The sequence below is a fragment of the Eretmochelys imbricata genome, chromosome 6 (assembly GCF_965152235.1).
Source record: "Eretmochelys imbricata isolate rEreImb1 chromosome 6, rEreImb1.hap1, whole genome shotgun sequence".
In the NCBI taxonomy this organism is placed as follows: Eukaryota; Metazoa; Chordata; order Testudines; family Cheloniidae; genus Eretmochelys; species Eretmochelys imbricata.
Window position 1 is genome coordinate 127,255,920 of NC_135577.1, and position 27,177 is coordinate 127,283,096.

Genomic DNA, 27,177 nt, shown 5'->3' on the forward strand with positions numbered 1-27,177 from the left:
AATGCGTTGGAGGGGTTTTAGTTGGGGGCTGAAGGTGACAGCTAGTGACGTTCTGTTATTTTCTTTGTTAGGCCTGTCCTGTGTGTGTATAAAAACATCTTCTGTATTTTCCACAGTATGCATCCGATGAAGTGAGCTGTAGCTCACAATATCAAAATACAGTGTGGCTTGGGGTTTCATAATTATGTGCATGTTTTCAGACCTTTTCAAGCTCTTGGTCACTATGTGCCCACTTCCCTCATTTACATATAGGTCTGTGTTTTATGTATGTTGTTGGCGTGACCATGCCATTTCTTGTTTTTCAGGAGATGATTTTTCATTGATACAGCAAGAAATCTATATGGTTAAAGAATGTAAACACTGCAACATTGTAGCCTACTTTGGGAGCTATCTCAAGTAAGTCCTGTTTAATTGTGTGCATTTCCACAACTCTTCCTCTACAGGGAGTACCACCCTTATCCTCGCGCCCCAGTCCCCTTCTCATTTGGTCTCTTGATTCCTAGTTGCCTTTTAAAATAGTGACTAATATTGCACCATCTCTGCTAGGCAGAAGCCTTCTCCCTGGAGACTGTTGCAATGCATCCAGCCTCAAAGCCTGATGTTTTGGGAGTTTTGGTTTCCCACCAAGTTGGTGGGGAGGTTTGAAATTCTAGTAACTTTTAAAATAAAATAGGCTAGTTACTTACCCAAAGAATTCTGCCTCTTGGTATTTTATTTAAAGGTATTGCTATTACAAAAGTATAGCTGGGTAGCTGTGATTTGTAAATATTCTAAATCTGAATTGTTGGTAACGATCAGATTTCATGGCTGTGGTGAGACAGCTGTGAAATATTGAAGAGAAAGAAGAGGTGAGGCCAGCTGGCTGAGTTTTCAGGTATACAAGTTAAATACCATACAAAAAGTTGGAGAATATTTTCCATTTCTCTGAAGTTCTACAGTTTATCAGTGAGCTCTGTGGGAATATATATAATCACTTTTCCATATTCTGGCTCTTATCCTAGCTACACAGTTCTAGGAGATCTGGTCTCCAAATTGCTTGGGGAGTTACATTTTCAAAGTGAAAGGTGCGACTCAAATTTGACTTTAATTGGATTTACGGCTAAATGCTTAAGCCAACATGTCTTTGAAAAACGGAGGTGTAGAATCTTTGAGGAACCCTCCTTTTAAGCTTTGAAACTAGAAGATAGCATAAAATTATCCTGGTTAATAGAATGTATGCCTCAGTTGTATTTTTACATGAACTTTATTTTAGAGAAAAGGTCATGGTTATGGCAATTATATTACAGTTCTGATCAACAGAGTAATTTGTCAGTGAATCTGACACATAGGGAGTTTCACCCTAAGTGAGAATTGATATTTACTAGCCTGCTTTGTATGTATTAAAACACATGCAAAATGTATATCTGGATTTCGTGATACATCAGTACTTTAGAATTCCTCAAGGGATAAGAAAATGGAAAACATAACAATCGAATAACTAGCTGTTAAATAATAAAATCATGATTTTTGACTGCAGCTACTGTATATAGATCTGTCAACTGCTAACAGTTATGTTTAACTTTTTAAAAATAGCCGTGAAAAGCTGTGGATCTGCATGGAATACTGTGGTGGTGGATCACTTCAGGACATTTACCATGGTATTTTGAAACTTATTTTCGTATTTATTTGCATCTTTTCGAAGTGGAAAGCAAAGAAAATATGACAGAGCAATAGGGAGTCATTTTAATGGTAATCCACTGGCATTTTACCGTTCGTTTGCTGCAAGTGAACAATTATTTTGCGTTGGCTAAGGTCTCCGCATAACTGATCAAGAACTTTTCATAAACATGGTGACTCTTCTATTGTGTTCATATCCTGTTGTTTTATACTGAACGTTACAAAATAAATAAGTACATCTACTCTAAATAGATCCTAAATAGGAATAAATGGAGCCCTTTTTGGGAACCAGGTATTTGGAGGAATATTTCCAGTGTGATGAATAGGAGATGAGTACATAAGCCTATTAAAAATAATGGAAATACGTACCTAAATCTCTCCATATTATATTGAACAATTAACCCTTAAACTGCTAGTTAATGTAAAGCTTATTTTTCCATCTTCACGTGATCATAGCTTTCTGATAAATTCTTCTTTAGGGGACTCAAATTTTTCATGCATGGTTTGAATGAAGAGATGAGGAGCTTGTGGGTTTATTTGTTTTCTAAGTTAAAATATGTGTTAGCTATTTTTAGTTTTGGAGAAGTGAACAAAATACACTTTTTCAGCATTAAGGCTTTGAGATATTTTTGCTCTTTAACTCTAAAAAAGACTGAAGAAAACCCTTCAATCTTGCATGTAAACAGTCCTTATTGAGAAGTCAGTCCTGGGAGAGAAAAGTTAGTTACAGGTGACTGGAAAATGATCATATTTAGTGGCATTTGCTAAGAAATTAACATTTCCTGATGAAACCGTGCCCCCTTTTTGTGACATCACAATGTCTGTTACCCTTAATAGGCTTGGAAACTATTTCTGAGACGCATTGCAGAAGTTCATCTCAATGAAATGTGACTTTCAAAGCCCTCAAGTAATCCATCCCATCCATGTTAACATTTTATCTTAACACTTTAAATGTTAACATGGATGAGTAGTTTATTCCCTTTCCTTGAAAAAATGAACAAAATAAAAACCCCAAGCTACTTAAATTCAAAAAGTTATGTTAATAACTGAAGTAATTAAGTAATAAATACTGCATTTATTGAAACATGTAAGTCATGGACTGTAAAAATCAAAGTTCTTAAAGTAACATTGTGCTCAGATTGCAGCTGTACTATTTAATTACAAGTTAGGCCTGTAAAAGTAGGCTAAACATATAGTGAACAATCTGGGCAAGCTAATTTTGCTAGGAGAACTCTGAATGTGAGCTTAAAAGGATAAAAAAAAGGGTGTGTCATTTTGTTCTCCTTTATGATGAATAAAGACTAAAAAGGTATTTTCTAAACAATTCTGCTTGTTTTTTATTTCATGTATGTTAGGTTTGGTCTTCACTGGTTTTGCTGGAAGGCTTGTTGGAGGTCTTGGAAAGCAGATTGTGGGCTTTCTCAGACCTTAACTAAAGGGATGGAGTTCTTGAATTTTAAGCAGAGATATTGTTTCATCTATGTATGTCTCAGTCATTTAGTGTAATATAAATAGCTGTCGATGCAAGCAAGTTTTTAAACAATCTTCAGGTGCCACAGTCATCCAGGGTAAAAAAGATCTGAATTTCTAATTTTAAAAGGCAAACAGAAATGATCTCTGCTTTTTACCTCCATGAAGAGCGCAAGCAGATGTCATCAACTTAAAAATCACATTTGTCTGAAAAATGTTTTAATTCTCTGTTCTCTGGCAAATGTTTACCTCTTGTTGCAAATACTACACAGGATTACTATACCTGAGAGGTATGGGAGATGTTCCTTCTCTTTTTCAGCTTCTTTACTTTGTGCATTTGATGATGGTTTGGGTACACCCAGTTTGACTGACTGTTTCCCCTGTATTAGCAGTTTCCCTCCATTGTTCATACTGGAGAAGTCGGGTAGTAGCCCTCTTTTGATTTAATAATGAAAAATGTGCCTGGAAAACTACAGAAAGACACTATCAGAGTAGCACCTAAAATGGCTTTCAACTTGCTTTTTTGAAATTGAAAGTGTCCCTTGAACTTTTGCAGGTTGGATATTACCCAGTCTGTTGACTGTTTTACAGTGGTATATGTAAAGTGTGCATTACAACCCAAAGACTTGTTTCTCTCCTTCTGTTTTCAGTAACTGGACCACTGTCAGAGTTACAAATTGCATATGTATGCAGAGAAACGTTACAGGTACTGTACTTCTGTAGATACAGAACAAAGCCTCTTTTTGATACATATGAGGAAGATAAGCTATTTCAGAAGGAGGTGCTGTGCCGTCACTTACATTTGTAAACCTGGGAGTACAGCTTCAATGGCTAGGGTTAACAAATTCATTTTTCACATTTCCAGTATTAGTATAAATGAGTAGGATATTACAGTAATGTGGTGTAACAAATACTTTATTACATAATTTTAATGCAGCATTTCATATGTCAGTTCCCATATGCCCTGATCCTGCAAAGGGATTTATACAGCTATAAGAGTCTGCCTGTATAGCAGGATCAGAATCTTAAGCCCCAGTCCTGGTCATGTTTAACTTTAACCCCAGGAGTAGTCCCACTGATTTCAATGCAATTATTTTAATCGTGTATAAATCTTTGGAGATTTGAGGCTTTAGATTGACCTGGCTATTCTCATACACTGTACAACTGACATGATGGTTCAGTGCAGCCATCGTTTAGGATAAATTTCTGAATCTAATTGTAGAAGACAGTTAATTCCTAGTAAGAGAGGGTGAGTAGTTGAGCAATAAAAGGAAATATTTTGCGTTGTATAATCAATCTATGGTAGTGAATTCTAATGTTTTGTAGAGGGAAAAATTCTATGGCTGGACAGCTAAAATTCTGGTCCGTTTTATTATAATTAATTATAGAAATGTAAGCCAACACAACATAGATAGTGAAACGTCATGCTTCATTGCGTAAGCTGATCATGACATTTTTGTGTCAGGAAGGGACTCTACCATCCATGCTCTATACATCCATATTTAATTGTGTAAGGGAGCCATAGAAGACACTTTCACCTTCCTATGAAACATTGGTGAAGTGGTCACTGCCAGAGGCTGATTGTAGACTAAATGGGCCAACAAACTTATCTGATAGGGCAAGTCTGCTCCTAACCTTTTAGCTAATATTTTGCTAGCAAGAAGAATTGGTGTTGCAGAACTTGTTTTGACTTTCAGTGAGAGATTCCAGTGTTAAGCACCTCTGAAAACAAGTCCACTTTTATTTATGAGCTAAATGTGGATTTAGGCACCCAGGCTTGCAAACTTTGGCTGAAATCTTTCTAGACATGAGAAGTAAATAAACTTTATTGGCTTCAGTCATCAATCTTATGCCTCTTGAGGTGCATTTTGAAGCTAAAAATATATCTAACAAAAAGCTACATATATAACTTGTTTAAAAATGTCTGCACATGTGTTGGTGTTGGAATCAGGAGTGGTGAGGAGCAGAAGCCATGGACTCCCTTTTCTCAAAATCTCAATGTTCATTTTTTCACTTTTTAATTAAAACTACAAATTGAGTTTAAACTGTTAAAAATCGAATTTGAAATGTTGTTTTGTAGTATGTTAACGTGGCAAACTTGAGTTACAGATTTATTTTTGACTTGTAGGGTCTTGCTTATTTGCACATGAAGGGCAAAATGCATAGAGATATTAAGGTAAGGTCACTTAAAACTGCAGGGACTAATTTAATACTTTGTAATGCATTAAAATGTTCCAAATATTATTTTAGCATATTAATTTTTTGCATGTTTTGTTTTAGGGTGCAAATATTCTGCTAACAGACCATGGAGACATAAAATTAGGTAAGTTGAGTTGAAATTACTAGTAAAATAGAAAATGAATGAGGGGTTTTTAATTGAACCAATCAAAAGGTGGTAAGTTAAGGTATCAATTCAGATGCTTTGTTTCAGTGAGACACCTTTTGCACTTACATTGTAGCTACACAGCAGTTCACTCTGGCGAGAACTATCAACAGAGTATGAGATATGAATACTCCTTTCTCCTGTTTAGGTAAATACAAGACAGGATATGTTTCAGAGTGGTAGCCATGTTAGTCTGTATCAGCAAAAAAAACGAGGAGTACTTGTGGCACCTTAGAGACTAACAAATTTATTTGGGCATAAGCTTTTGTGGGTTAAAACCCACTTCATCAGATGCATGCAGTGGAAAATACAGTAGGAAGATAGATATATATGTACACATGAAAAAATGGGTGTTGCCATACCAACTGTAACAAGACTAATCAATTCAGGTGGGCTATTATCAGCAGGAGAAAAAAACCTTGTGTAGTGATAATTAGGATGGCCCATTTCAAACGGTTGACAAAAAGGTATGAGTAACAGTAGGGGAAAAATTAGCATGGGGAAATAGTTCTACTTTGTGTAATGACCCAATTTGGTCTCGTTACAGTTGATATGGTAACACCCATTTTTTCATCTTGTGTGTGTGTGTGTGTGTGTGTATATATATATATATATAATCTTCGTACTCTATTTTCCACTGCATGCATCCGATGGAGTGGGTTTTAGACCACAAAAGCTTATGTCCAAATAAATTTTGTTAGTTTCTAAGGTGCCACAAGTCCTTTTGGATTTTTTTGCTAAACAGAATATGTAAAGCAAGCACATAGAAATGAATGTGGCCACATGGCTAACTTCACTTCTCCATTGTGGGTGTGCGGAAGCAATATATTAGGAGGACACAATATTTTTTTTTAATTGAAAGCCTAGAAACCTCATAGCTGAGTTTCCATTAACAACTTTAACTATGATCACACATGGATACCCATTTTCTACCTACTGGCAAGCCATCCTTTGCCTACAATATGAACTACAATTCTTCAGGTACTATAGGGTAAATACAGTAAAACAAAACTAGACTGGCATGATTTCTGGCTCTGGGAACATAGGATGATTATCTGCAATACCATGCGTTCAGTGTAGCTCTGCTATCATCTTTGGAGAGTCCCTACTGCGTCTCTTGTCTTAACAATAAGAACAAAACATCTCCCCTGTTGTTTCCTCATTGACACAGTGCACTCTCATATAACTACAGTGCCAATCTATCTTCCCTCCAGTATATATTAATTAGAATATATACCATTCTGTCCTGATACGATTCAGTTATGGTGTGATAAGACAGGTGGAGGTAAGCGGGGAAACAGGGTCATTTTTAAGGTAGTTTGGAGAAACCTAACTTTCAATTTCCAGACATTCAAAAAAAAAAATGTCCGGCTAGAATTTTCTGCTCTTCTTTACCTGAGAGATTAACATTGTAAACAATTATCTTAATTTTATTACCTAGGAATGTGTGTGTGTTGTTGATTTATAGTAACTTCCTAGAGTGGTGTTGGTTTTTCATTAAACATTCAATCTTTAGGAAATGTTTAATGATGATGTAATTTTGTTTTACAGCTGACTTTGGAGTAGCAGCAAAAATAACAGCCACCATTGCGAAGAGAAAATCTTTTATTGGTACCCCTTACTGGTAATAAATTGCTTTGATTCATAGAATGACTACATGCAAAGTGAAGTCAGTATTTACAAATTATACTTAAGCTTCTAAAATACAGATATGTTTAACTCCAGACATCATATAGTTGTATAAACTATTTCTGATTTAGTAATGTGCTTGGGCAAGAGATGACATTGTCATTTTGTTGCTTTGTAATATCAATGTAACAGCAGCCTATGCCAATCTAATACAGTGCTGAATGTCATTTGTTATACATGGTAGGCATCTGAGTTTCCCCCATGCAGGGGACATTACAGTGTAAAGAAGCACATTTCAGCTATTTTTGTTTCAACACAGTCTTTGCTATTTAAGGCTTTGAAATGCCAGACATTTTCAACTTCATAATTTTTAGGTTGTATAAAAATGCAAATTTAACTGCATTGAATTGAGGCATTGCCTTAATACAGAGATCCCTCATTAGCATAATAGCCATAATGAGGACTGAATATAGACAAAACACTTAAATTATAATTTTTTTTTTTAAATTGCATACTGTATTCTGCTTCATATTAGAGAAAACAGACTGAGAGAAGAAAGATTGTGCTGGGGTTAGAGGATTAGACTGGGTATCACAAGACTTGGGTTCTGTTCCTGGCTCTGCTATAGAATTCATGATTTTGGCCAAGACACTTACCCTTTGTGCCATTGTTCTTTTAATGGAAGGAATTCATCCCAGTGCAGAGGATCACATCAGGCCCCATTTACACTCTTTGCATAGGCCCTTTGCCTTGGAATGAATTCCACAGTAATCATGTAAAGATATTTGAGATCCTCAGGTCAAAGGAGGTGCTATGGAAGTGATGGTCTATAGTATGTAATCAAATGATGATTTTACATTTTAAGGATGGCCCCAGAAGTTGCAGCAGTGGAAAAGAATGGCGGTTACAACCAACTCTGTGATATCTGGGCAGTTGGCATAACAGCAATCGAACTTGGAGAACTTCAGCCGCCGATGTTTGACCTTCATCCAATGAGGTCTGCTGTTCATGAGACTCGCTCGTTTCAAGCATTTTCTTAAACCATAGTCCATAAGGGACCATTACAATCGTCTAGTCTGTCCTGCATAACCCAAACCTTATAACCTCTCCCAGGGATTCCTACATCAAGCCCATAATTTCTGTTTTAGTGCACCACGTCTTTTGTAAAAGTCATCCAGTCTTGATTTAAAGATGTCGATTCAGATTCTGGAATCCGATTCTTAAGGACGGAACATTTTGTAAGTGTTTTAGTTCCCGAACTCTATAGTAGCCCTATAGTTAGCAGGGTTGCACAAGAAAATAAACAGATTTTATTTCAAAAACACTGTCCATAATTAAAGAAATCAACGGCTTTATTTTGTCTCTTACAAGATCTTTTATGTTACATGCTACAGAACTCATTTGGGTTTTCATCAGCTCATATTGTCTCTTGTGGGGTAATAGAACTGCTGTGTACAGTATTTTATTCAGTCTCAAGATATTAGAATAAAATTAATTATTTTCATATTGTATATTATTATTATGCTTTCTTTATCTTAGGGCTTTATTTCTAATGTCTAAAAGTAACTTTCAACCTCCAAAGCTCAAGGAAAAAGCAAAATGGTAAGTCAAATAAAATTTTTCTCCCTTTGTTCAGGGCATGTTTTAAAGATCATGTGAATGATTGATTATTTATGTCAGAAGTTCATAAGCATATGCCCTGAACCTGCGAACACATATGCACATTTGGGACTTATATACATGAGTTGTCCCTTTGAATTCAGTTCTTACTGCTAAACTTAAAATACTTAATTACAGCAAAAGAGTCTGATCCTGGAGTGAGAACCATGCGAACAGACTCCCTGTTCATGCAGCGCCTCATTAAATCAAGGGGAGTCTGAACTGTGAAGCTCTCAGTGCGGGATCAGGGCTAAATTTAGTATAAGTCATGAATTTTTGAATTGCTTTGACTTCTGCAGTGACCAAAAAGTCTTCATTATTTGTTCAAACTCAGAAGTTTTTATTGGAACATAATTCACCCCTGGTAAATCATGCTTTAAAACAATCTATCTCTAAAAATGGGACATTAATTCATATTGCTCTGTGGAAGAAGAAAACCATTGCTAAAAGTGTTGTGCATTAGTTTTCATCCCAGTGGTCTGAAAGATGATTTCCCTGAGGATGAAGTGTTTTAGCCTGAGACATCTGCAGTATGTACCAGTAAGCAAGATAGATTTTTTTTTTTTTTTGTAATTGATTTGATTTTATAGGAACCTAGAAACAAATGCAACAGAGAGGACCGAGGTCCAGCAGTGCGCATACTTCTGCAATGGCAGGAAACTGATTGTGTGGGACAGGCCCACATAATGCTAATTGCTCTTCCTCTGCTGGTCCAGAGAAAAAGGAAAACTCCCCCTGGTCTGCTGCCTGGAGAGAGAGAGAAATCTCCTTCCAGAACACACATTTGACAGTTAGTTTGACACTGTGCATGTGATCAAGACTCACTGTAGTGAAGCAGTTAATCCCAGTTATGTACTTAGAATGCTGCTAGTGACCAAGTAGCTGTCCTTTTTTCCTTAAGTCTGTGAGAGGAGGATTCTGCCAGTATCGCTGCGGGCAGATACTTAAAATTGTTTATCATCTGGAAAAACGTCCTTCTGTGAATTGCATTCTGCACTAAACTTTGCACTCTGCACCTCTTTCTTCCTTCCCCCCCGCCCGAGATTTGTGCACATGGTAAGAGTACCTATCTTTATACTCTAGGCGTTCTTGCCATAACTTAAAAGCACATCACAAATAAAACTCCAGGTGCAGTAGTACAGTTCAGTACAACCCACCTCCAAGAAGCAGATAATTAGCCCCTGCCCTCCACCAGTCCAATTCCTTTTTGTTTTCAAATACCTGAGGGATAAGTTTTGCAACGTGCCCTGAAAGTCATCAAATTCAGGCTAATCTATCCTTTGAAAGATACATTAAAATAAACACTTGCAAGAAAGACAAGTAAAAATTGTAGGATGAGACTCAGCCTCACGTCTTGCATTAATTTAAAAGAAGAGCGGTGTCGTTAAATCATCTGAACTGCTTTGAAAATCTGAGCCATGTATTTGAAAGAGGAGGTTGATGCTTTCTCCTGATCTTACACCATTGTGCATTTTATTTTCCTCCTGGTGACATGAGATAATGTGGAGTGTCAGACTTGCCTGGATTTTGTGGGTTTGCTGTAGTGTATACCTAATTCACTATATTATTTTTATTTCTGTTATATAGTGCCATAAGACTTCAAATGGAATCTGACCTTTTGACTGTTTTTTCCAAAGGGACAGTAGTAGTAATCTCCTGCTAGTTAACTCAGCAGCAGAATGGTATAAATCTGAAATGCCATGGCATATTTGACCAGGATTCTAATTTAGTAGATGTCTTGCCATTTATGTAGCAGTTACATTGAAAGTGACCGTTATTTTTTCCTTTTCAGGAAAACTTAACTTGATTTTAAGTATTCAATTTTTTCTTTGTCTTTTTGTGTAAAGGTCATCAACATTCCATAATTTTGTCAAAATAGCACTTACAAAAAATCCAAAGAAGAGACCAACCGCAGAAAGACTCCTTACTGTAAGTGTCGAAAAAGAAAAGTCAGAACTTGCAATGTCACCATTAAATCTATTGTTTCACAGAGAAAGAAGTCATTAGTGCACCAAACAGGGGCTATGTTTCACACTGTTATCATACAAGTGTGCTTAATTGTGCAAACGCAGCAAAAGTGAAATTGGAATCTCATGGAATGTACAAAAGTTTTATTTGGTGGCAAGATTTTATAAAGATGCCTGTCTACACTGCAAGATAAGTCCAGCTTTAATTGTCCAAAGATAGGCATTTTGTAACCGTGTGCCCCAATTTGGTAGAATTAGCTGTATAGATTGTTTACTAGTCACCCCATAAGGCAAAATTAGGCCTTGATTCAGAAAACAGTTACTCAAATGCTTAATTCAACTCACCTAAAGAGTCCCGTTGAACTCCATGGAACTACTTACATGCATAAAGTTAAGCAAATGCATCAATGTTTGCACAACTAGGTCTTAATTTCTAATTGCAACTGACGCATAATGTGGTCAGGCCAAAACGGATGCATGCTTTAGAGGCCTACTTGCTCAGGAGATACTCTTCAGAAAATCTCTTTAAAGTTTTGCAAAACTTTAGGCTAATCTTTTGAAGCCCAGACGTACAGGATTAAATATAAGCCTCCTATTAAATCTACTGTAACGTTGTTTTTTTTGTGGTTTTTAGCATAGTTTTGTAGGACAACCCGGTCTCTCGAGATCTCTAGCAGTTGAGCTGTTGGACAAAGTAAATAATCCTGACAACCATACACATTACAGTGAAGCTGATGATGATGATTTTGAGGTGAGAACGTATTTGTGTTTTTCCTGTTTTGAAAAGCTGATGTTTAAAAGTCGTCTCCTGTTTTCCCTCTGTAAACTTATATTCTCACTTCAGAGAGGGGTTGAAAAATTATGCTACTCTACGGCACAGCAGTACAGTAGAAACCAGGATGCCTTGCCACAGGGTTGAGGTTAAGCTTTCTGTCAGGTACCAGGGGCTTGTGTGCAGGCAATAGAGAGTGTGTCTCATTGTAATAGTTTCCCTTTAATTATGGTATGAGATCTAAGGTGAAGACAATAAAACTGAATTATAATGTTTCTGTTTCTAACAGCCTCACTCTGTTATTCGCCACACCATTCGCTCTACAAACAGGAATGCTAGAGCGGAAAGAACAGCGTCAGAGATAAATTGTAAGTCCCTAATGTGCTTTTTCCCATTTTGTGGTGCTGGTTTATTCTTCCTCATACATTGTGTCCATGTCACTCTTTTATAGCAAACCTTAGAGAGCCAGTTTACCATTGGCTCACTGAAAGAAAAAGAACACCAACAAAAAAATCTCCACGGTATTTTGCCAAAATCAAAATTAAAACTTGCATACTTTTCTGTTACTTCATTTCATGTCATTGCAGGATGCAAACATTTCTATAAAACCAGGGTATTGTTTCTTCTGTAATCAGCCTCTCTCTGCCATGGTATGGTGCCAAACTTTGAATGCCTACTATTAAAAAAATAATAATTTAATAGAAGCGTTAAGCAGGAAGACCAAGTTGATTATTTTAGTGGGAGAGCATGTTCTTACACACAGATGTCTTGACCCTCACTGGCGAGGGAAAATATAGAAAAGTAGATGGCAATTTGGTGCCGCTCTGATTTTGTGCTAGTTTTCACATTGATGGTCAGTTAAACCTCATCCTAACCACTGGAGGATGCTCCACTTGTTATGGTCACATCTGATGTGCTGACGATATGGTGTAGGTTAAACTCAAAAGGAGTGCAAGTCCTTACGCTCCATGCAGCATTCGCACGCTACTCAGTCACTTTTCAAAGGGGCAGGGCGGGGCGGGGAATACTGAAATATTGGAGCCTGTTGAAGCAGGAACTGGCTTTCTCTGTGTTGTAAGAAGTGCCCTTGCAAACTAAATAATTAGTAGATATTAGATATTAGATATGTGACCATAATAAAGTGCCCAAGCAAACTAAATTATTGTTAGATATGTGACGATAAATATTATGGTCACATCTGCTGTACTGACTATGGTGTATGTTAAACTCAAAAGGAATGCAAGTCCTTACACTCCATGCAATGTTGACACGCTATTCAGTCACTTTCAGCTGGAGTGGGGGGAAAGTGCTGATATTTTGGAGCCCTTTGAAGTAGGAACTGGCTTTCTCTGTGTTTGGAGAAGTGCCCACGCAAACTAAATAATTATCATTTAGACTGCTTTAAATGGGGATTCTAACTGCTCTTTTCTCAGTTTTCTTTTCTGTAGGTTGTTTCATAACAAATACATTGCAAGTGCAAACGTTTAGACATTGAAGACTTCCATAAAAACAAATGTTCATGGTTCAAAGAGTTTAGAATTTTATAAGTTAAAATGAAGCATTACATAATGTTGCAGTGTGCACTTTGGTTTTTTATATGCTACAGCATGCTGCTTACTTTAATAGTCTGGCTATAAGAGGATGTCAGTAGAATGTTACACGTAAAGTTGAAAATGTGATGTTTTGCAGTTGACAAGTTGCAGTTTGAGCCTCCCTTACGGAAAGAAACGGAAGCTCGGGATGAAATGGTAGGACTTGGTTTTTCATCGTTTGTGATTATAATAATGTCCTTATTGTTTTATACTTTAACTCTGTTAAGTAATATGTATCAGAGTATAAAAAGAGTCACAGAAGGCAACTATCCATTTTCAGACAGTCGCCACATTCTGAAGAAAATGAATTGCTCTCTATGGTTCATGCGGAGGATCTTCTTCATGTGCAAATTGAAATGCACCAATTAGTGTAGGAATGTGAAAAGAGGTTCTGAATTTGATTCCCTTAGATCTCTCTACCAGCCAATATTATTTCTTCTACTCTGTTACTCAGAGCACAGCCACGTTCCTCCATTGTGTGCCACTTTGCTGTTTGTTTTAACTCTCAGCAGTTATGTTTACTTCAGATTAATGGAATGCTTCCAGCCAGCTCACGTTCATCTGGAGCAAAGGGCGGCTGTGGATGCAATGGGCCTGATTCTTCCTGAGTGCTCAGTCCCAGCAGCTCCCACTTACTCCAGTTGGAAACATAGGTGCTCAGCATTATGAAAATCAGGATCCGGATGTTTAAAGCCATTTTCCTGTTGGCCAGATGGGCCTTTTTCATGTCAAAATTTTGCGCCCTTTCCCAGCTTGGTCTCTTTGGGGCTTAATCGCTGGACAAAAAACCTCTACACTCAAGATGTTAACTGTACCCGTGAAGGGGAAGTTAGTGGGGAAGCAACTGACCCAAGCCGATTACAGAAAGCAGCAACAGCTCACAATAATTTTTTAAAGAACTGCAGAATTGGAGGCGGGTTGGCTTGATTCCCAAGGAAAATTTTAAGTTTTTTAACAAGTCTAAGGTCACTTTAATGAGTGCTGCACTAACAGCATTCACCAGGAGCTCCTCCACCAGTCATTGGTGAAAAGGCATTGATGGGGCTGGGAGCTCAGCAAGAGTGCAGTGTAATGCCTGCTGTCCAGGGTGCAGGGTAACAACCCTCAGAGAGCTGTAGTTCCGTGAGTCGCAATGTGATCTCATTCGGGGATCATGGTCCCCAAGAGTAGCAGTGGTCTGTTACACCAGTACCCACGGAGAAAAGCTTTCTCCTTATCAAGTTTGTACCAGAAGACTTTAATTAAGTCATTTTTCATCTGTTGAACCTGTGTGCTTCGCCATTTCCAGGTGTTGTTTTCAAGCCCAAATTAAAGGAAGGTTGGAATTTTTTTATTTTTTATTTTTTTTCAATAATCAGACTAAAAAACATTCGGACTTTGAAACTGAAGTGCCTCTGTTTATGGGTGATTATTTTCTGCAGTTCTCTACCTCCCAAGCCCCCCAGGATGCTCTGGAAATATGTTTAGAGAATAGTTTTTTTCAATTAAATAAATAATTGTTGAACTGAAATTTCTGCATCTTCAGATTGTGGCAGCAGGCACAGACTTTGCGTCACACTGGAATCCTTTTGTTGATGGTGGAAGCAGCAGCAAGTACGTACACAGTTCAGTAGCATTTTCATAGTTTTGATTATGTGAAAAGAAACCCAGAATTGTGTTTAAAAAAACCTCAAAACCTTGAACTGATTAATTCTGTTTTTTATGTCCTTTGATAAAGTAAGACAGGCCAAAGTATAGGTAAAAATTATTTGGCCTTCACATTGAATACAAAATTGCAGTGCAGTTCTTGTGATCCGGTTGGTCAGCTCATCCAGGCAAGGATAATCACTTCTGTGCAGTTTTGATCCCTGTGAAAGACGAACAGCGTTTTTTGGGGGGGATCGGTTATGCTCCCCAGTCAGTGTGGGAACGGGTAGTATATGTAGAGTACGTATTAAAACAAAATAACTAAAATCAGTTTTTGTTTTACTTGCCTTTCAAAGAATTCAGTTCAGGATTCTGCATTTGCCTTGCAACACTCCCTGCACTGGTGAGTGGTTGTGATGTCACCACGTGTTGCAAGGCACATGCAGAATGCTGACGAGCAGTCTTTGCAAGTAAGTAAAGGAGGAACTGACTTTCAAATACTTGGCTTTTAAAAATTGCTTAAGTGTTTACTTAAGTGTTTGTGGTATGTGTCTGTTATAGGTGCAGTGTATTCTACAGTATAGTCAGTTAACAATTTAGCTTTTACCTCCCCAGCATTTTAAATCCCAACTTACTGTAGGTCAAAGATAACCCTGAAGTTAGTGAGCACAACTCTGTTAAAGCCAGGGCTGAATTTGACCACGTAGCTGCACAGGGCTTCCTGTTACTGCACACTGCTAAACTGCTTTAAAGCTGATCTTTTTGAAGTTATAACAAGAAGTAAGCAGGCTTGGTATTACCCGCTGAATGATCCAGCTAAACAGGAAAGAGTATTTTAACCAAGTTTAAATTACTGCTAGGCTGAAAAATCCCTTGCTCCTTTCTTTATTTGGAGGCAGTCAGTGCACAATATGCTTTTGTGTTTAAATTTTGCAGATAACCTTTAGCATATAGCTCATTTCCAACATTACAGTTCCGCAATCCAACCGGTCATGTCATGCAAAGTATAATAAATCCATTGTTTTTAAATGTGTGACAGTTTATCCTTCAATTTATTTTCTGTTTTCTTCTCATCTTTGCTCCTTCAATAGTGAAAATTCAAGATGGTTTTGTAGGCCTGGCCCGTCCTCTCCCCAGAAACAGGAACAACTCCTTTTCCTCCACTTTTCTTGTTTTGCTTATGTGACACTGGCTAGTAGAGCTGGAAAGCCTTACATGTTACTGATGAGGCTGTTCTGTGGGCAGCTGGAATCTCCAGGATTTCTGTGTCCTCTTCAAAACTACCCATGGATATGAATTTGATTCTTTAATGCTGTGGCTTTTTGTATAATGTAGGCTGTATATATAAAACTGCATCAAAAGCAGCTATGAACAGCGTAACGAGCTATAAATGAGTATACATGTTTATGAAGTGATGCTTTTGACTGGAAGGGCGTCAGTCGTAAAGTCCCAGGACAGTGAGTTTCTCTGCCATTCTCTTGGAATTCAGTTCCTTCTCGGAAGGATAAACAGGAAATGCTGAGCCCTTCTGAGCGAGGGAATTCTGGAGAGTGCCATAATGGTAAAGAAAAGGCTGGCTCGAGAGAGGGGGTGGGCTGCTTTTCTGTGGTTTGGCCCATGCCAGAGAGAACACTGATTTATACGCTGACTCGGGTTAGTTTTATGTAAACAAGACCAATGCCATTTATGCTTACGGAAGATGGGAATTGGTTTGATACTTTCTCAATCTATAATTTAACTATTTAAAATTAATATTTTGTGCACTATTTTCTGCCTTATGCATGAGTAACTTTTTAGTGCTTACATCTGGTAATGACTGGGGGTAATTGATTCTTCCCCCCCGTCCCCCGGTAGTGTCTGGGGCAGCAGTCATAGTTTCATTAGCAGCTGTTCTGGGACCATTCAGAAGAAGCAGCTCAAAGGGAAATTGATTAGTATACAGAGTGCTATGTTTTTATTAATATGCTTTTGTTCTTCAGTAGTTATGTAAATGGACCTGTAATCTTTTTTTCCTGTTGACATGGCATTTCATGGAACCTTACAGAATGTACTAATTAGTGGGGACGTTAGACAGCTAGGCCCACAGAAAGATGGATCCTATGGTACTGGAGTCTGTCCATCATTGTTCTGAATTTTAGATGCCACCATGTTTTATCAAAAACAAACAAACCTCTAGCATTTCCCTGTGCTAACTGTATCTTTCCAATGGATTCTGATTGCCAGCCTGTTCCCCTAGCCTTGCAGAAATCTGTATCTGATGATTAAAAAAATAAAATTGTGGCAGGCAAGTTGTGACTCTCACCTCCACCTCCAGAAAAAAGGTCTGTCCTTCCCTGAGCTCACTGTTATAATTGAGATTAGTTAATCATAACAGACCATCACCAAAATAGTTCTCTCCCTGAGCACATGAGCAGCATTAGTGTTGATGGATTTTGAGCAACTGAATGTTTACAATGTAGTGTTATTTAGAACCATATCTGTGAAATAAACTGAAGTTACTACTCTGTAAAATTAGCTAGAAAGTTGCTGATTTTCAGAAATCTAAAAGTTTGGTTAAAAATCTGACTTTTCTGTTGACCCTGCAGTAGGTTTGACGGTGTAACAAGAAAACAAGCTGTGAGACTCTTTACTATATTCCTGCATTTTTCACTAACTTTCTCCATTTTCCGTTGTTTGTTAGGACACATAATTGGACATTGCAGCAGTGCCTAAATATCCTTAGTAGATGGAGATGTGAGACTAGTGTATGATACCCAAGCATAAGAGAACATAAATAACTATTCCTTAGTGTATGGGGAAAATAAAGTGCACAAAGAAAAAAGGGCTTAACACAGTGAATAAGAGCAAGGTACTTTTGTGTTTGTAATGGGCTGGTAGATACTATAATGTCAAAGTGAAGTGCATCAGTAATCAAATTTTGACTGCATTGATCTTCATAGAACTTAAGAATGGGCCTCTTATTTTTATGAACATTTTACCTAGGGGACCGTTCACAAAATTTGGCGATGGCAGTGAAGATGTTGAAGAGTGAGTGAACCTCCTTCATTTTCACTTGTATTCTCTATAGCTCTTTCTTTAAGCAGTTACGGTTCTGGCAAAATCCCTTTTCTTAAAATGTTGTATTTATCCCACATGACTGTGAAGGGCTAGTGGCACTCCTAAATGTAATGCACCCTTCATTGTGTACACAAGCGTCAAGAGAACATCTGAAAGCACTCTATAGATAGAAGAGCTATCCTCTCTTCTCTTCCCCCCCCCCAATAAAATATTATGGGGTGTGCAAGGAAGCTTCTGATTTATTTTTTTTAGGGGGGATTTTGTGTGTTGAGAATGAGAGGATAATATTACTATGATGAGCCAGGCTCAGGACAGACAGCTGATATACAAGGGTCCCTACAGAGCTCTGCCAATGCACCTCCCTCCCACCCTACGACATCCCTGCTATTCAAGTACTTAATCATTCTTGAGCAAAAACGGCAAGCCATGTCAAATAGCTATGGGTTTTTTGTTGTTTGAACCAAACACCTTCAGTAGGTGTTAGGATGATTATTAGAAGACAGCTGTCAATTTCTTTTGTCACTTTAAGGAATTTGGGAGGATGTTTCTCTGTGTCCTAACCTACTGACTGATCCAGCAATGTAACATTTTCATTGTTGGGAGGGATTTTCTTGAGTAACAAAGAGAGTTAAGGGAGTGTGGGTAATCACCCCAAAGGAATAGCTATCTTAACATCTGTTTAATCCTGCTAATTTCAAGTACTCTTCACTGCACAATTGTCTTTAACATTACACTATGAAAGAACATAATTCAAGTAAAAACCACCACTAACAAATATTAACCTGCTTTTCTGATCCTCCTTGTATTGTACGTCTGCTTTAACCCGTTTTTGTGTCAAGCTATGAAAAGACAATCTGTTCTATGCACATAGCTTATCTTATTTCCACAAACTTCATATTTTCAGCCAAACCTGTCTGTTTTTTGTGCTTGTATAAATAACCAAGATGCTACTGCACCTTTCTGTTTTAGGTCAACCCTAAAGCGAGCAGGACCACCACCACTACCTCCTAAGGTAAATTTCTGCCGTGTTTTAAAGAAGAGTTTGTGGATAAATGACACTCTGTGAAATACTTCAGTCTGATGCTTTCTAGCCGCTCGTAAATTTAGGAGCTAATTTACTAACAGTTGGGGAGAAACATAGCTATTGGACTTCACACAATGGGCCATATTTTGCGCTGACCTACACCCTGTACAGTCCTGTTGAACTTTGATTATACTGGGTGTCACTGGGCCCTATATGTTATGTTTGTAAAAGTGGCTTTTAGGCAGTCTCCCTCTTGAAAGGACGTCATATATGTGTGCTATGTCCTGTTGACCATTATTCTTTCTGCCACTATGCCATTATTTTTCAAAATCAATCAAGAAAAGAATAATTCTGATAATAGATTGTCCTGCTGTCAATGTTCTTTGTTAGAACAATGATACATTTTCTACATAAAAGCTAGCATGTAATAATTTTATGCCTCTGAAAAATCATCATTCACCTTATTTTATAAAGCCCCACCTATTTTATTTATTACAGCCAAGGATAAACAATTACCCTGAAGAAAGCCTTGCGGATGATGAGAAGTCTCAGACAATAAAGCACTTTCCAGATTCACAGAGTAGAGCGCTGCCAGCTCATAGGAGACAGAGTATTCCAGCTTGTGGGCCTCAAGCTGAGCTGCCCCCCATTGGTATGACTAGCAGTCTCAGCAGCCCTGGACTGCTTACAGCTCGATACAGTGACTTGGGTAAATAACCTAAATTATATTGTTTGCAGTATTATTGTAACTGTGTCGGTCCCAGGACATTAGAGACACAAGGTGGGTGAGGTAATATCTTTTACTGGACCAACTTCTGTTGATGGAAGATACAAGCTTTTGAGCGGCGCAGAGTTACTCTTCAGCTTACACCTTCTGCCAAGAGAAGTTGGTCCAATAAAAGATATTACCTCATTCACCTTGTCTCTCTAAATTTACATTTTCAGAAAGTTTCTTTTTTCCTGTAAAAAGAGATACGTTTTGGAGCTAACTTGACTTTAAGCAAAACATGATTGTAATAGAGGTAATTTCTGAAGTGTGACTTTCCTTCTTACATGTGCTGGGCTTTCTGTGTGTCCTGGAGGTTTGTACCCTAAAGGCCTAGGTCAGAGAACTTCCTGCTAGCACAGGGATGCTGAGTGGAATCTCTTTTGCAGCCAATCAGTACCATCGCTATGTTGGCCCAGTGTGCTCCCATCTGTCAGTCTGAGTGGGTTGCAATGACAACAAACACGGGTTTCTCTCAATAGTGAGGAGCCCTAAGCACTGGGCAGCTGGACTGGCCCCTTTTCCACAACTCCCTCTGAAAAGGTTCAGCTGGCTTAGATTAACTTCAGAGCAGTGCCTCCCTCTTCTTTAGGATTAATTATCTATGTTGCAGAGAAGAGAACAGGGCATGTAGGCAGCAAAATTATTTGTACTTAATTTGGTTATCAGATATGCATTAAAGTGCATGTGGGATTTGTTTTAGGAAATGGGGATAGTATGCTGAAACTCACAGAGGAAAATGTAGAAGGTTCTGGACAAGTCCCCCAGCTGCCACGTAAAAAAGACAAAAGAGACTTTCCAGTAAGTATTTGACACTGTAGCTGTTAAATATTGGTCAGTGACGTGACTTCATTTGTATAGTTACATGCACATGAATGTCTGGTGTAGAGTTTTAAAACTAGTGTGAATCACTTTACAACTTATCTCTTTCCCCACAGAAGCCAGCAATCAATGGTCTACCGCCAACTCCAAAGGTGCTGGTAAGAAATCTCATTTAAAATAGGAATAACTGGGAGCACAATTTTATTTATCCATCTGCTTACTTTGCCTTTATACTGTTAGTAATTTGTTTATTACCAGAAGAATTCAGTGTTGCTGTCAGTGTAACAGCCACTAAAAATCTTTCATGTTGTTCTGGATTTGTATCTATGGTGTTCTGTAGAAGTTCAGCCGAAAAAAAGAAGCTTTAGAGGATGTATTGTAGTGTTCTTGGGGAAGATGAAGGGTTTTTTTTGCATCAAGTGATATTAAAACAGGTTTGTGTGATTGAAGAAAGGAAGACTAATGTGTTCATGTGTCTGACATTTAATTAAATAGGTGACTCAAAAATAAACTCTTTACATTGCAAACTTGTTTCTGGTTTAAATTTGGGTTTCTTTTAGATGGGAGCATGTTTTTCTAAAGTTTTTGATGGTTGCCCTTTGAAGATTAACTGTGCAACATCATGGATACATCCTGATACTAAAGGTAGGTTCGCTTTCCCCTTTGTATTTTAAATCCTGCTACAGAAGCAGTATTGTACTTTTGGATTAAACCAGTTTCTCTCATTTTTTAGATCAGTATATTATCTTTGGAACTGAAGATGGTATTTATACGTTGAATCTGAATGAGCTTCATGAAGCAACAATGGAACAGGTAATTATCAATGTCTCATACAGGCAGAATATAGTTGACAGATACTACGAAACACTGGAACCGTGTAATTTTTAGTGGGGGTTGATAGGGATGCTCTGCTTTGTTGTGTAAGCAGGGCCACATCAAGTCAAGCCCCATTGGTTCTAATATCAGAAATCCCTGACTTTCAGGGCAATATTTTTGACACTGCTGATGGGATGCTCAGATCAAAGGATAGCATGGAGCCCTCCACCTGTACTAAACCCTCTTCTCTCAGAACTGTCTCTGCATCCCCCTGCTCTGGCTTGCCTCCTCTCCTTTGCTACCCAGCCTGCCTTTTCCTTCTCCGTCTTGATTCCACTAGATGGCACACCTCTCCTCTGCTGTGCATGACCAGTATGCAGTTGCAGCCCTGCTGCTGGTTAGTCTGGCTGGCACAACTTCAGCGGGTAAATATTTATGGGCTGGCCAGCTGCTCCTCCTCTAGTCTCCTTGCTATTTTAGCTCCCCTTCTTGGCTGCCTCTCTCCTTCCAAACCCCATCTCCTTTTGTGCTCTGGCTTTGTCCCACTGCTTACTGTCACTGAGCACCCCATTGGTCACGCAAACGTCCCTAGGTCACTGGTCCCCTCTAACTTAAAAATAATCAGGAAGGAAGATGTTAATAGTCCTTTTTATTTCTTTGATTTGCTGTACCCTCAGCCAGGGCCTCATGGAGCTATACGTTTAGGCCCGATATTAGGCTTTTCTGAAGTTATCTAGAGGGGAATAAACTCCAGACCTTAAGAGGGAGACAGTTTTTGCCAGACCTACTGTAAGGTATTTTTAGGCTTTGCTACTGTTACTGTCAGAAGAGGGAGGAAAAGGTAAGAACCCTCTGTCTGGAGTACAGTTGATCTAGATGGTGTTAGCGCTGTTGTCATGTGGAGCTGTTGGTTTGTAGAGCACTTTCCAAACGTAGCAAGGACGCAAGCTCTGTCCCAGAGGCACAAAACACACCTCAGGCTGATAGCAGAGAAAAAGGAGAATGTGGGGCTTTGATGAGGAGAGCACAGGAAGGATTCTAGCACTGAGTGGGTTGGAAGGAGGTACGGTAGAGAGGGTATTCAGCAGACCAGAAAAGAGAGGCTGTTTTTCTTCAAGTGCTTCCTCACATCGATTCCAATTAGGTGTGTGCGCGCCGCGTGCACGATGGTCGGAAGATTTGTTTTATCCCAGCAGCACTCGGTGGGTTGGCTGAGGCGCCCCCTGGAGTGGCGCCTTCATGGCGCCGGATATATGCCCCAGCCGACCTAGCGCCCCCTCAGTTCCTTCTTCCTGCCTGTGAGAGTCATTGGAACTGTGGAGCGCAGCGTAGCTGATCTCCACTCTCCATAGCTTTTCTCTTAGTACTAGTTAGTAGTTGTTTATTAATAGTTAGTGTAGTGAGTAGGGTGGAGTGGGGTCTTCTCCCCTCTCCCCCGTCCTGGTACCAGGGCCCATGCCGGGGTTTCCGGGCTTCAAACCCTGCTCGGCTTGCCTGAAGCCAATGCCGACGGGAGACCCCCACGACTCTTGCCTAAGGTGTCTGGGGGAATCCCACCAAGCGGACAATTGCCGCATTTGCAAAGCCTTCAAGCCGAGGACCAAAAAGGAGCAGGACTTCAGACTCAAGCAGCTCCTTATGGAGGCGGCACTTAGCCCGGTCCCTTCCTCTGCGCACCAGGACTCGGCATTGTCTTCGGTACAGAGTGCCCCTGCAGCACTGGCTGGTCCAGCACCACGTTTGGACTCCGCTAAAGACTCGTGGCGTCAGGCCCCCCCGGCACCTCCACCATGGCGGCACCAGTCCCTGTCTCCAGGCCAGAAGAAGAAGCAGCCCAAGCAGGTGCCGACTGCTTCTTCTTTGTCAGTTCGACAGCCACCGACACTTCCCGCACCTCAGCCGGAGCCGCGTCCATTGCTGGAGCGCACAGGACATGTAACAGCTCCTGCACCGTCAAGTCTGGCGCTGCAAGGGCCATCGAGTCCGGTGCATGTTAGCTCCCTGGTGCACACCGCGATCGAGCTAAGGCAGCTCTCCACACCGGAGACCTTCTCTACAGCGCGGGACTTGATCGCACTCACAGAGCTGACTCCCCCGCAGCCAGCGGCACCTCCAGTGCGGGCAGTGCCATCGAAGGGAAAACCGTCCCTGATATGACCGCTGTCGCCGAGTGAAGCAGGGCAGCATCGGTCCCGATCTTGATCCCGGCACCTTTCATAGTGTCGCTCGCAATCCCGGCACCAATCCTGTTCTCGGCGTTGGTCGTACTCATGACGCCGCTCCAGCTTGCGAAGATCCGAATTGTGGTACGGCTGGTATCGATCAGCTGGTACCGATCTGGTACCGGTCAGAGTGGCCCTCGACCCGGAGCCTATCCCGGCGCTGGTCTTGTCGAAGGTCACCGTCAAGATCCAGATCAGGCTCCCGGTACCAATATGACCGTAGGCACCGATCGACATCTCGGTACCATTCTACATCTCGCCACCGGTGCATGGCACGATACAGCACCGGGGGACTCTGCGCCGACACGTTCAGCGCTGCCTTGGCTATCTCGCTCCGCCTCCACGTTGTCACGCTCACCAGGTGGCCACCACGCCCAGGACCAGGGCGAGGATGGTGCAGGACAGTGGCTGGATGAAGGCCAGGACCTGGGCCAAGGACCTCCACAATGGTCTTTTTGGACCCCCTGGGCATACCATCAGGCCCAAGGGGTTCCTTCGGAGGCTTCCCATTCCCTCCCTTCTGCGCCCCAAGTACCGGAGGATTGTGTGTGTCGTCCCTCCCCGTCTCCTCCCAGAGGTTCTGAGGGGACTGCTCCAGCACCAACACAGGCCCACGCCCCTAGTGTGGTGGACCTTGGGCAACAAGTTCCTCCACATGAGGACCCCAGCCAGGATCCCTTTAGTCCTGGGGGTATCTTCCTCGTCCTCACCTGATGAGGCAGTGGCAGGGACTATGGTTTCGGGCCCTCCTCCTATGGACCTCCACGCCCACCAGGAGCTGCTCTGCAGGGTGGTGCACAATATGACCCTCCAGGTAGAGGAGGTGGTGGAGATAGAGGACCCGGTTGTCGATGTTCTGTCCGTGGAGGCACCGTCCAGGGTGGCCCTCCCAGTCATACGGACTATACAGGCCAATGCCAAGACAATCTGGCAATCGCCAGCCTCTATTACATCTATGGCCAAGGGGGTGGAAAGAAAGTACTTTGTCCTCTCAAAGGAGTACGAGTAACTCTACACGCACCCCCAACCATGTTCCCTCGTTGTGGCTTTGGTCAACGAGAAGGAACGGCACAGTCAACAGGCCCCGGCGCCCAAATCAAAGGATGCTAGACGCCTAGACTTGTTTGGGTGCAAGGTGTACTCAGCCGGAGAATTGCAGCTCAGGGTGGCCAACCAGTAGGCACTCCTGAGCAGATACAATTATAATTCATGGCACTCTATGGAGAAATTCAAAGAGTTGGTTCCACAGGAGTCCAGATTGGAATTTGGGGCTCTAGTGGAGGAGGGCAAGAAGGTGGCCAGAACCTCCCTGCAAGCCTCTCTGGACGTGGTGGACTCGGCAGCTAGGACCCTGGCCTCAGGCATAGCCATGCGCCACATCTCGTGGCTGCAGGTCTCTGGCTTACCACCAGGGTTGCAGCAGACCCTCCAGGATCTACTCTTTGATGGCCAGGGCCTGTTCTCAGACAAAACAGACTCAAGGCTGCAGAGTCTGAAGGACTCGAGAACTATTATGCGCTCTCTGGGAATGCATACCCCAGTAACGCAGAGAAGGCCCTTCAGACTGCAGCCTCAGAGGTCCTACCCTCCCCCTCGGCCAAGGCAGGACTTCTTTAGAAGACGTGGCCGAGGTGGTAGAAGCAGACAAACTGGCCACCAAGCCAGCCAAGGCCAGGGCCCTCGCAAGCCATCGGCTAGGCCTAAGCAGAACTAAGCAAGGTGCGCCCGAGGATGGAGCACCAGTCTCCATTCAGGATCCTTCCCCGCGTTTCCAAGATAGTCTCTCCCATTTCCTTTGTGCGTGGTCTCACATAACATCAGACCATTGGGTCCTTCGCACGGTGGAAAGGGCTTACTGCCCTCTATTTGCTTTTCCCCCCACCCTCCTACCCCATCCCTCTTCAGGGACCCTTCTCACGAGCACCTCCTTCTACAGGAGGTCCAATCATTCCTAGCTGTGGGGGAGATAGAGGAGATTCCAAAAGAGTCAAGGGACAGAGGTTTTTACTCCCGCTACTTCATAATCCCCAAGGCCAAGGGCAGGCTTCAGCCCATCCTGGACCTACACGGACTCAACAAATTCATGGTAAAGTTGAAGTTCCGTATGGTCTCTCTAGGGACCGTTATTCCTTCCTTAGATCCTGGAGACTGGTACGCCGCCCTCGACATGAAGCACGCGTACTTCCACATTGCGATCTACCCAGCGCACAGATGCTTCCTTCGCTTTGTGGTCAATCAACAGCACCTTCAATTCACCGTCCTTCCTTTTGGCCTATTTACGGCTCCCAGGGTGTTTACCAAGTGCATGGCTGTTGTGGCTGCCCTCCCTTCGTCAACAATGGATCCAAGTGTTCCCACACCTTGACGACTGACTTATTCGGGGCTGGTCCCGGGATCAGGTGCAGTCTCATGTCCAGCTCACTATGAACATGGTCAATCTACTGGGCCTCCTGCTCAATGTCACAAAATCTACTCTGGTACCAACCCAGAGGATAGAAATCATAGGCGCAATCTTAGACTCAGGCCTAGCCCGAGCACTTCTGCCGGAAGCACGCTTCCAATGCCTGGTGAACATCGTCCACAACCTGCAAAACTTCCCAACCTCGACTGTGAAAACATGCCTATGCCTCCTGGGACATATGGCCTCTGGCACGTATGTGACCATGCACGCCAGGCTGCGGCTACGTCCACTCCAAGCCTGGCTATCAACAGTATACCGCCCAGGTCGGGACAGCTTGAGCACAGTGGTTACCGTCCCATCAGGGATATTAGCCTCCCTAGACAGGTGGCTGGACCCCAAATCAGTGTGCGAGGGGGTGCCATTTCACGCCCCACAGCCCTCCGTGTCCCTAGTCACGGATGCGTCATCCCTGGTATGGGGAGCCCACCTCAGGGTCCTCCGTAGATGGGCTATGGTCGGCAGGAGAGTTATCCCTGCACATCAACATATGGGAACTCAGAGCTGTGCACCTGGTGTGTCAGGCATTCCAAGAGCGCATTCAAGGCCAGTGTGTTGCAGTCCTCACAGACAACACAATGGCCATGTTTTACATTAACAAGCAAGGGGGAGCCCAGTCGTCCCCCCCTCTGTCAGGAGGCCACTCGTCTGTGGGAATTCTGTATAGCCCACTCAATCCATCTGGTGGCATCGTTTCTCCCAGGAGTCCAGAACACCTTAGCGGACCACTTCAGCAGATCATTTCAGACTCACGAGTGGTCGGTTCGCCCGGACATCATCCACTCTGTCTTCCTGAAGTGGGGCTTTCCCCTGATAGACCTATTCGCCTCTCGCGAGAATCGGAAATGCCAAGTGTTCTGCTCTCTACAAGGACGCTCTCCGGGTTCCCTGTCAGATGCCTTCCCCATACAGTGGAAGGATCACCTGTGCTACGCCTTCCCTCCATTCCCGCTAGTCCACAGGGTCCTGCTCAAGCTGCGCAGGGATAGGGCCCATCTGATTTTGGTCACCCCGGCGTGGCCCAGGCAGCATTAGTATACCACTCTCCTAGAGCTGTCAGTGGACACTCCAATTCCACTCCCTCTGTGGCCAGACCTGATCACTCAGGACCACAGACGACTCTGTCATCCCGACCTGCAATCTCTCCACCTCACAGCGTGGATGCTGCATGGCTAACTCAATCTGAGCTGTGCTGCTCTTGCTTGGTACAGCAGGTCCTTTTGGGTAGCAGGAAGCCCTCTACCAGGTCCACATACTT

General features: G+C 41.7%; 1 protein-coding gene across 1 annotated transcript in view; it reads left to right on the forward strand.

Moving 5' to 3' along the window:
• MAP4K5 (mitogen-activated protein kinase kinase kinase kinase 5) overlaps positions 1-27,177 on the forward strand; it is an 83,611-nt gene that overhangs the window by 39,117 nt on the left and 17,317 nt on the right. The window contains exons 4-23 of the mRNA XM_077819673.1: positions 306-396; positions 1,573-1,637; positions 3,777-3,832; positions 5,255-5,302; positions 5,407-5,449; positions 7,061-7,133; positions 8,004-8,135; positions 8,678-8,740; positions 10,645-10,726; positions 11,399-11,515; positions 11,826-11,904; positions 13,226-13,284; positions 14,654-14,721; positions 17,737-17,781; positions 18,781-18,823; positions 19,334-19,544; positions 20,305-20,402; positions 20,540-20,581; positions 20,984-21,068; positions 21,157-21,236. Of these exons, the coding sequence (XP_077675799.1) occupies positions 306-396; positions 1,573-1,637; positions 3,777-3,832; positions 5,255-5,302; positions 5,407-5,449; positions 7,061-7,133; positions 8,004-8,135; positions 8,678-8,740; positions 10,645-10,726; positions 11,399-11,515; positions 11,826-11,904; positions 13,226-13,284; positions 14,654-14,721; positions 17,737-17,781; positions 18,781-18,823; positions 19,334-19,544; positions 20,305-20,402; positions 20,540-20,581; positions 20,984-21,068; positions 21,157-21,236 (1,580 nt within the window). The remainder of the gene's footprint in view (positions 1-305; positions 397-1,572; positions 1,638-3,776; positions 3,833-5,254; positions 5,303-5,406; positions 5,450-7,060; positions 7,134-8,003; positions 8,136-8,677; positions 8,741-10,644; positions 10,727-11,398; positions 11,516-11,825; positions 11,905-13,225; positions 13,285-14,653; positions 14,722-17,736; positions 17,782-18,780; positions 18,824-19,333; positions 19,545-20,304; positions 20,403-20,539; positions 20,582-20,983; positions 21,069-21,156; positions 21,237-27,177) is intronic.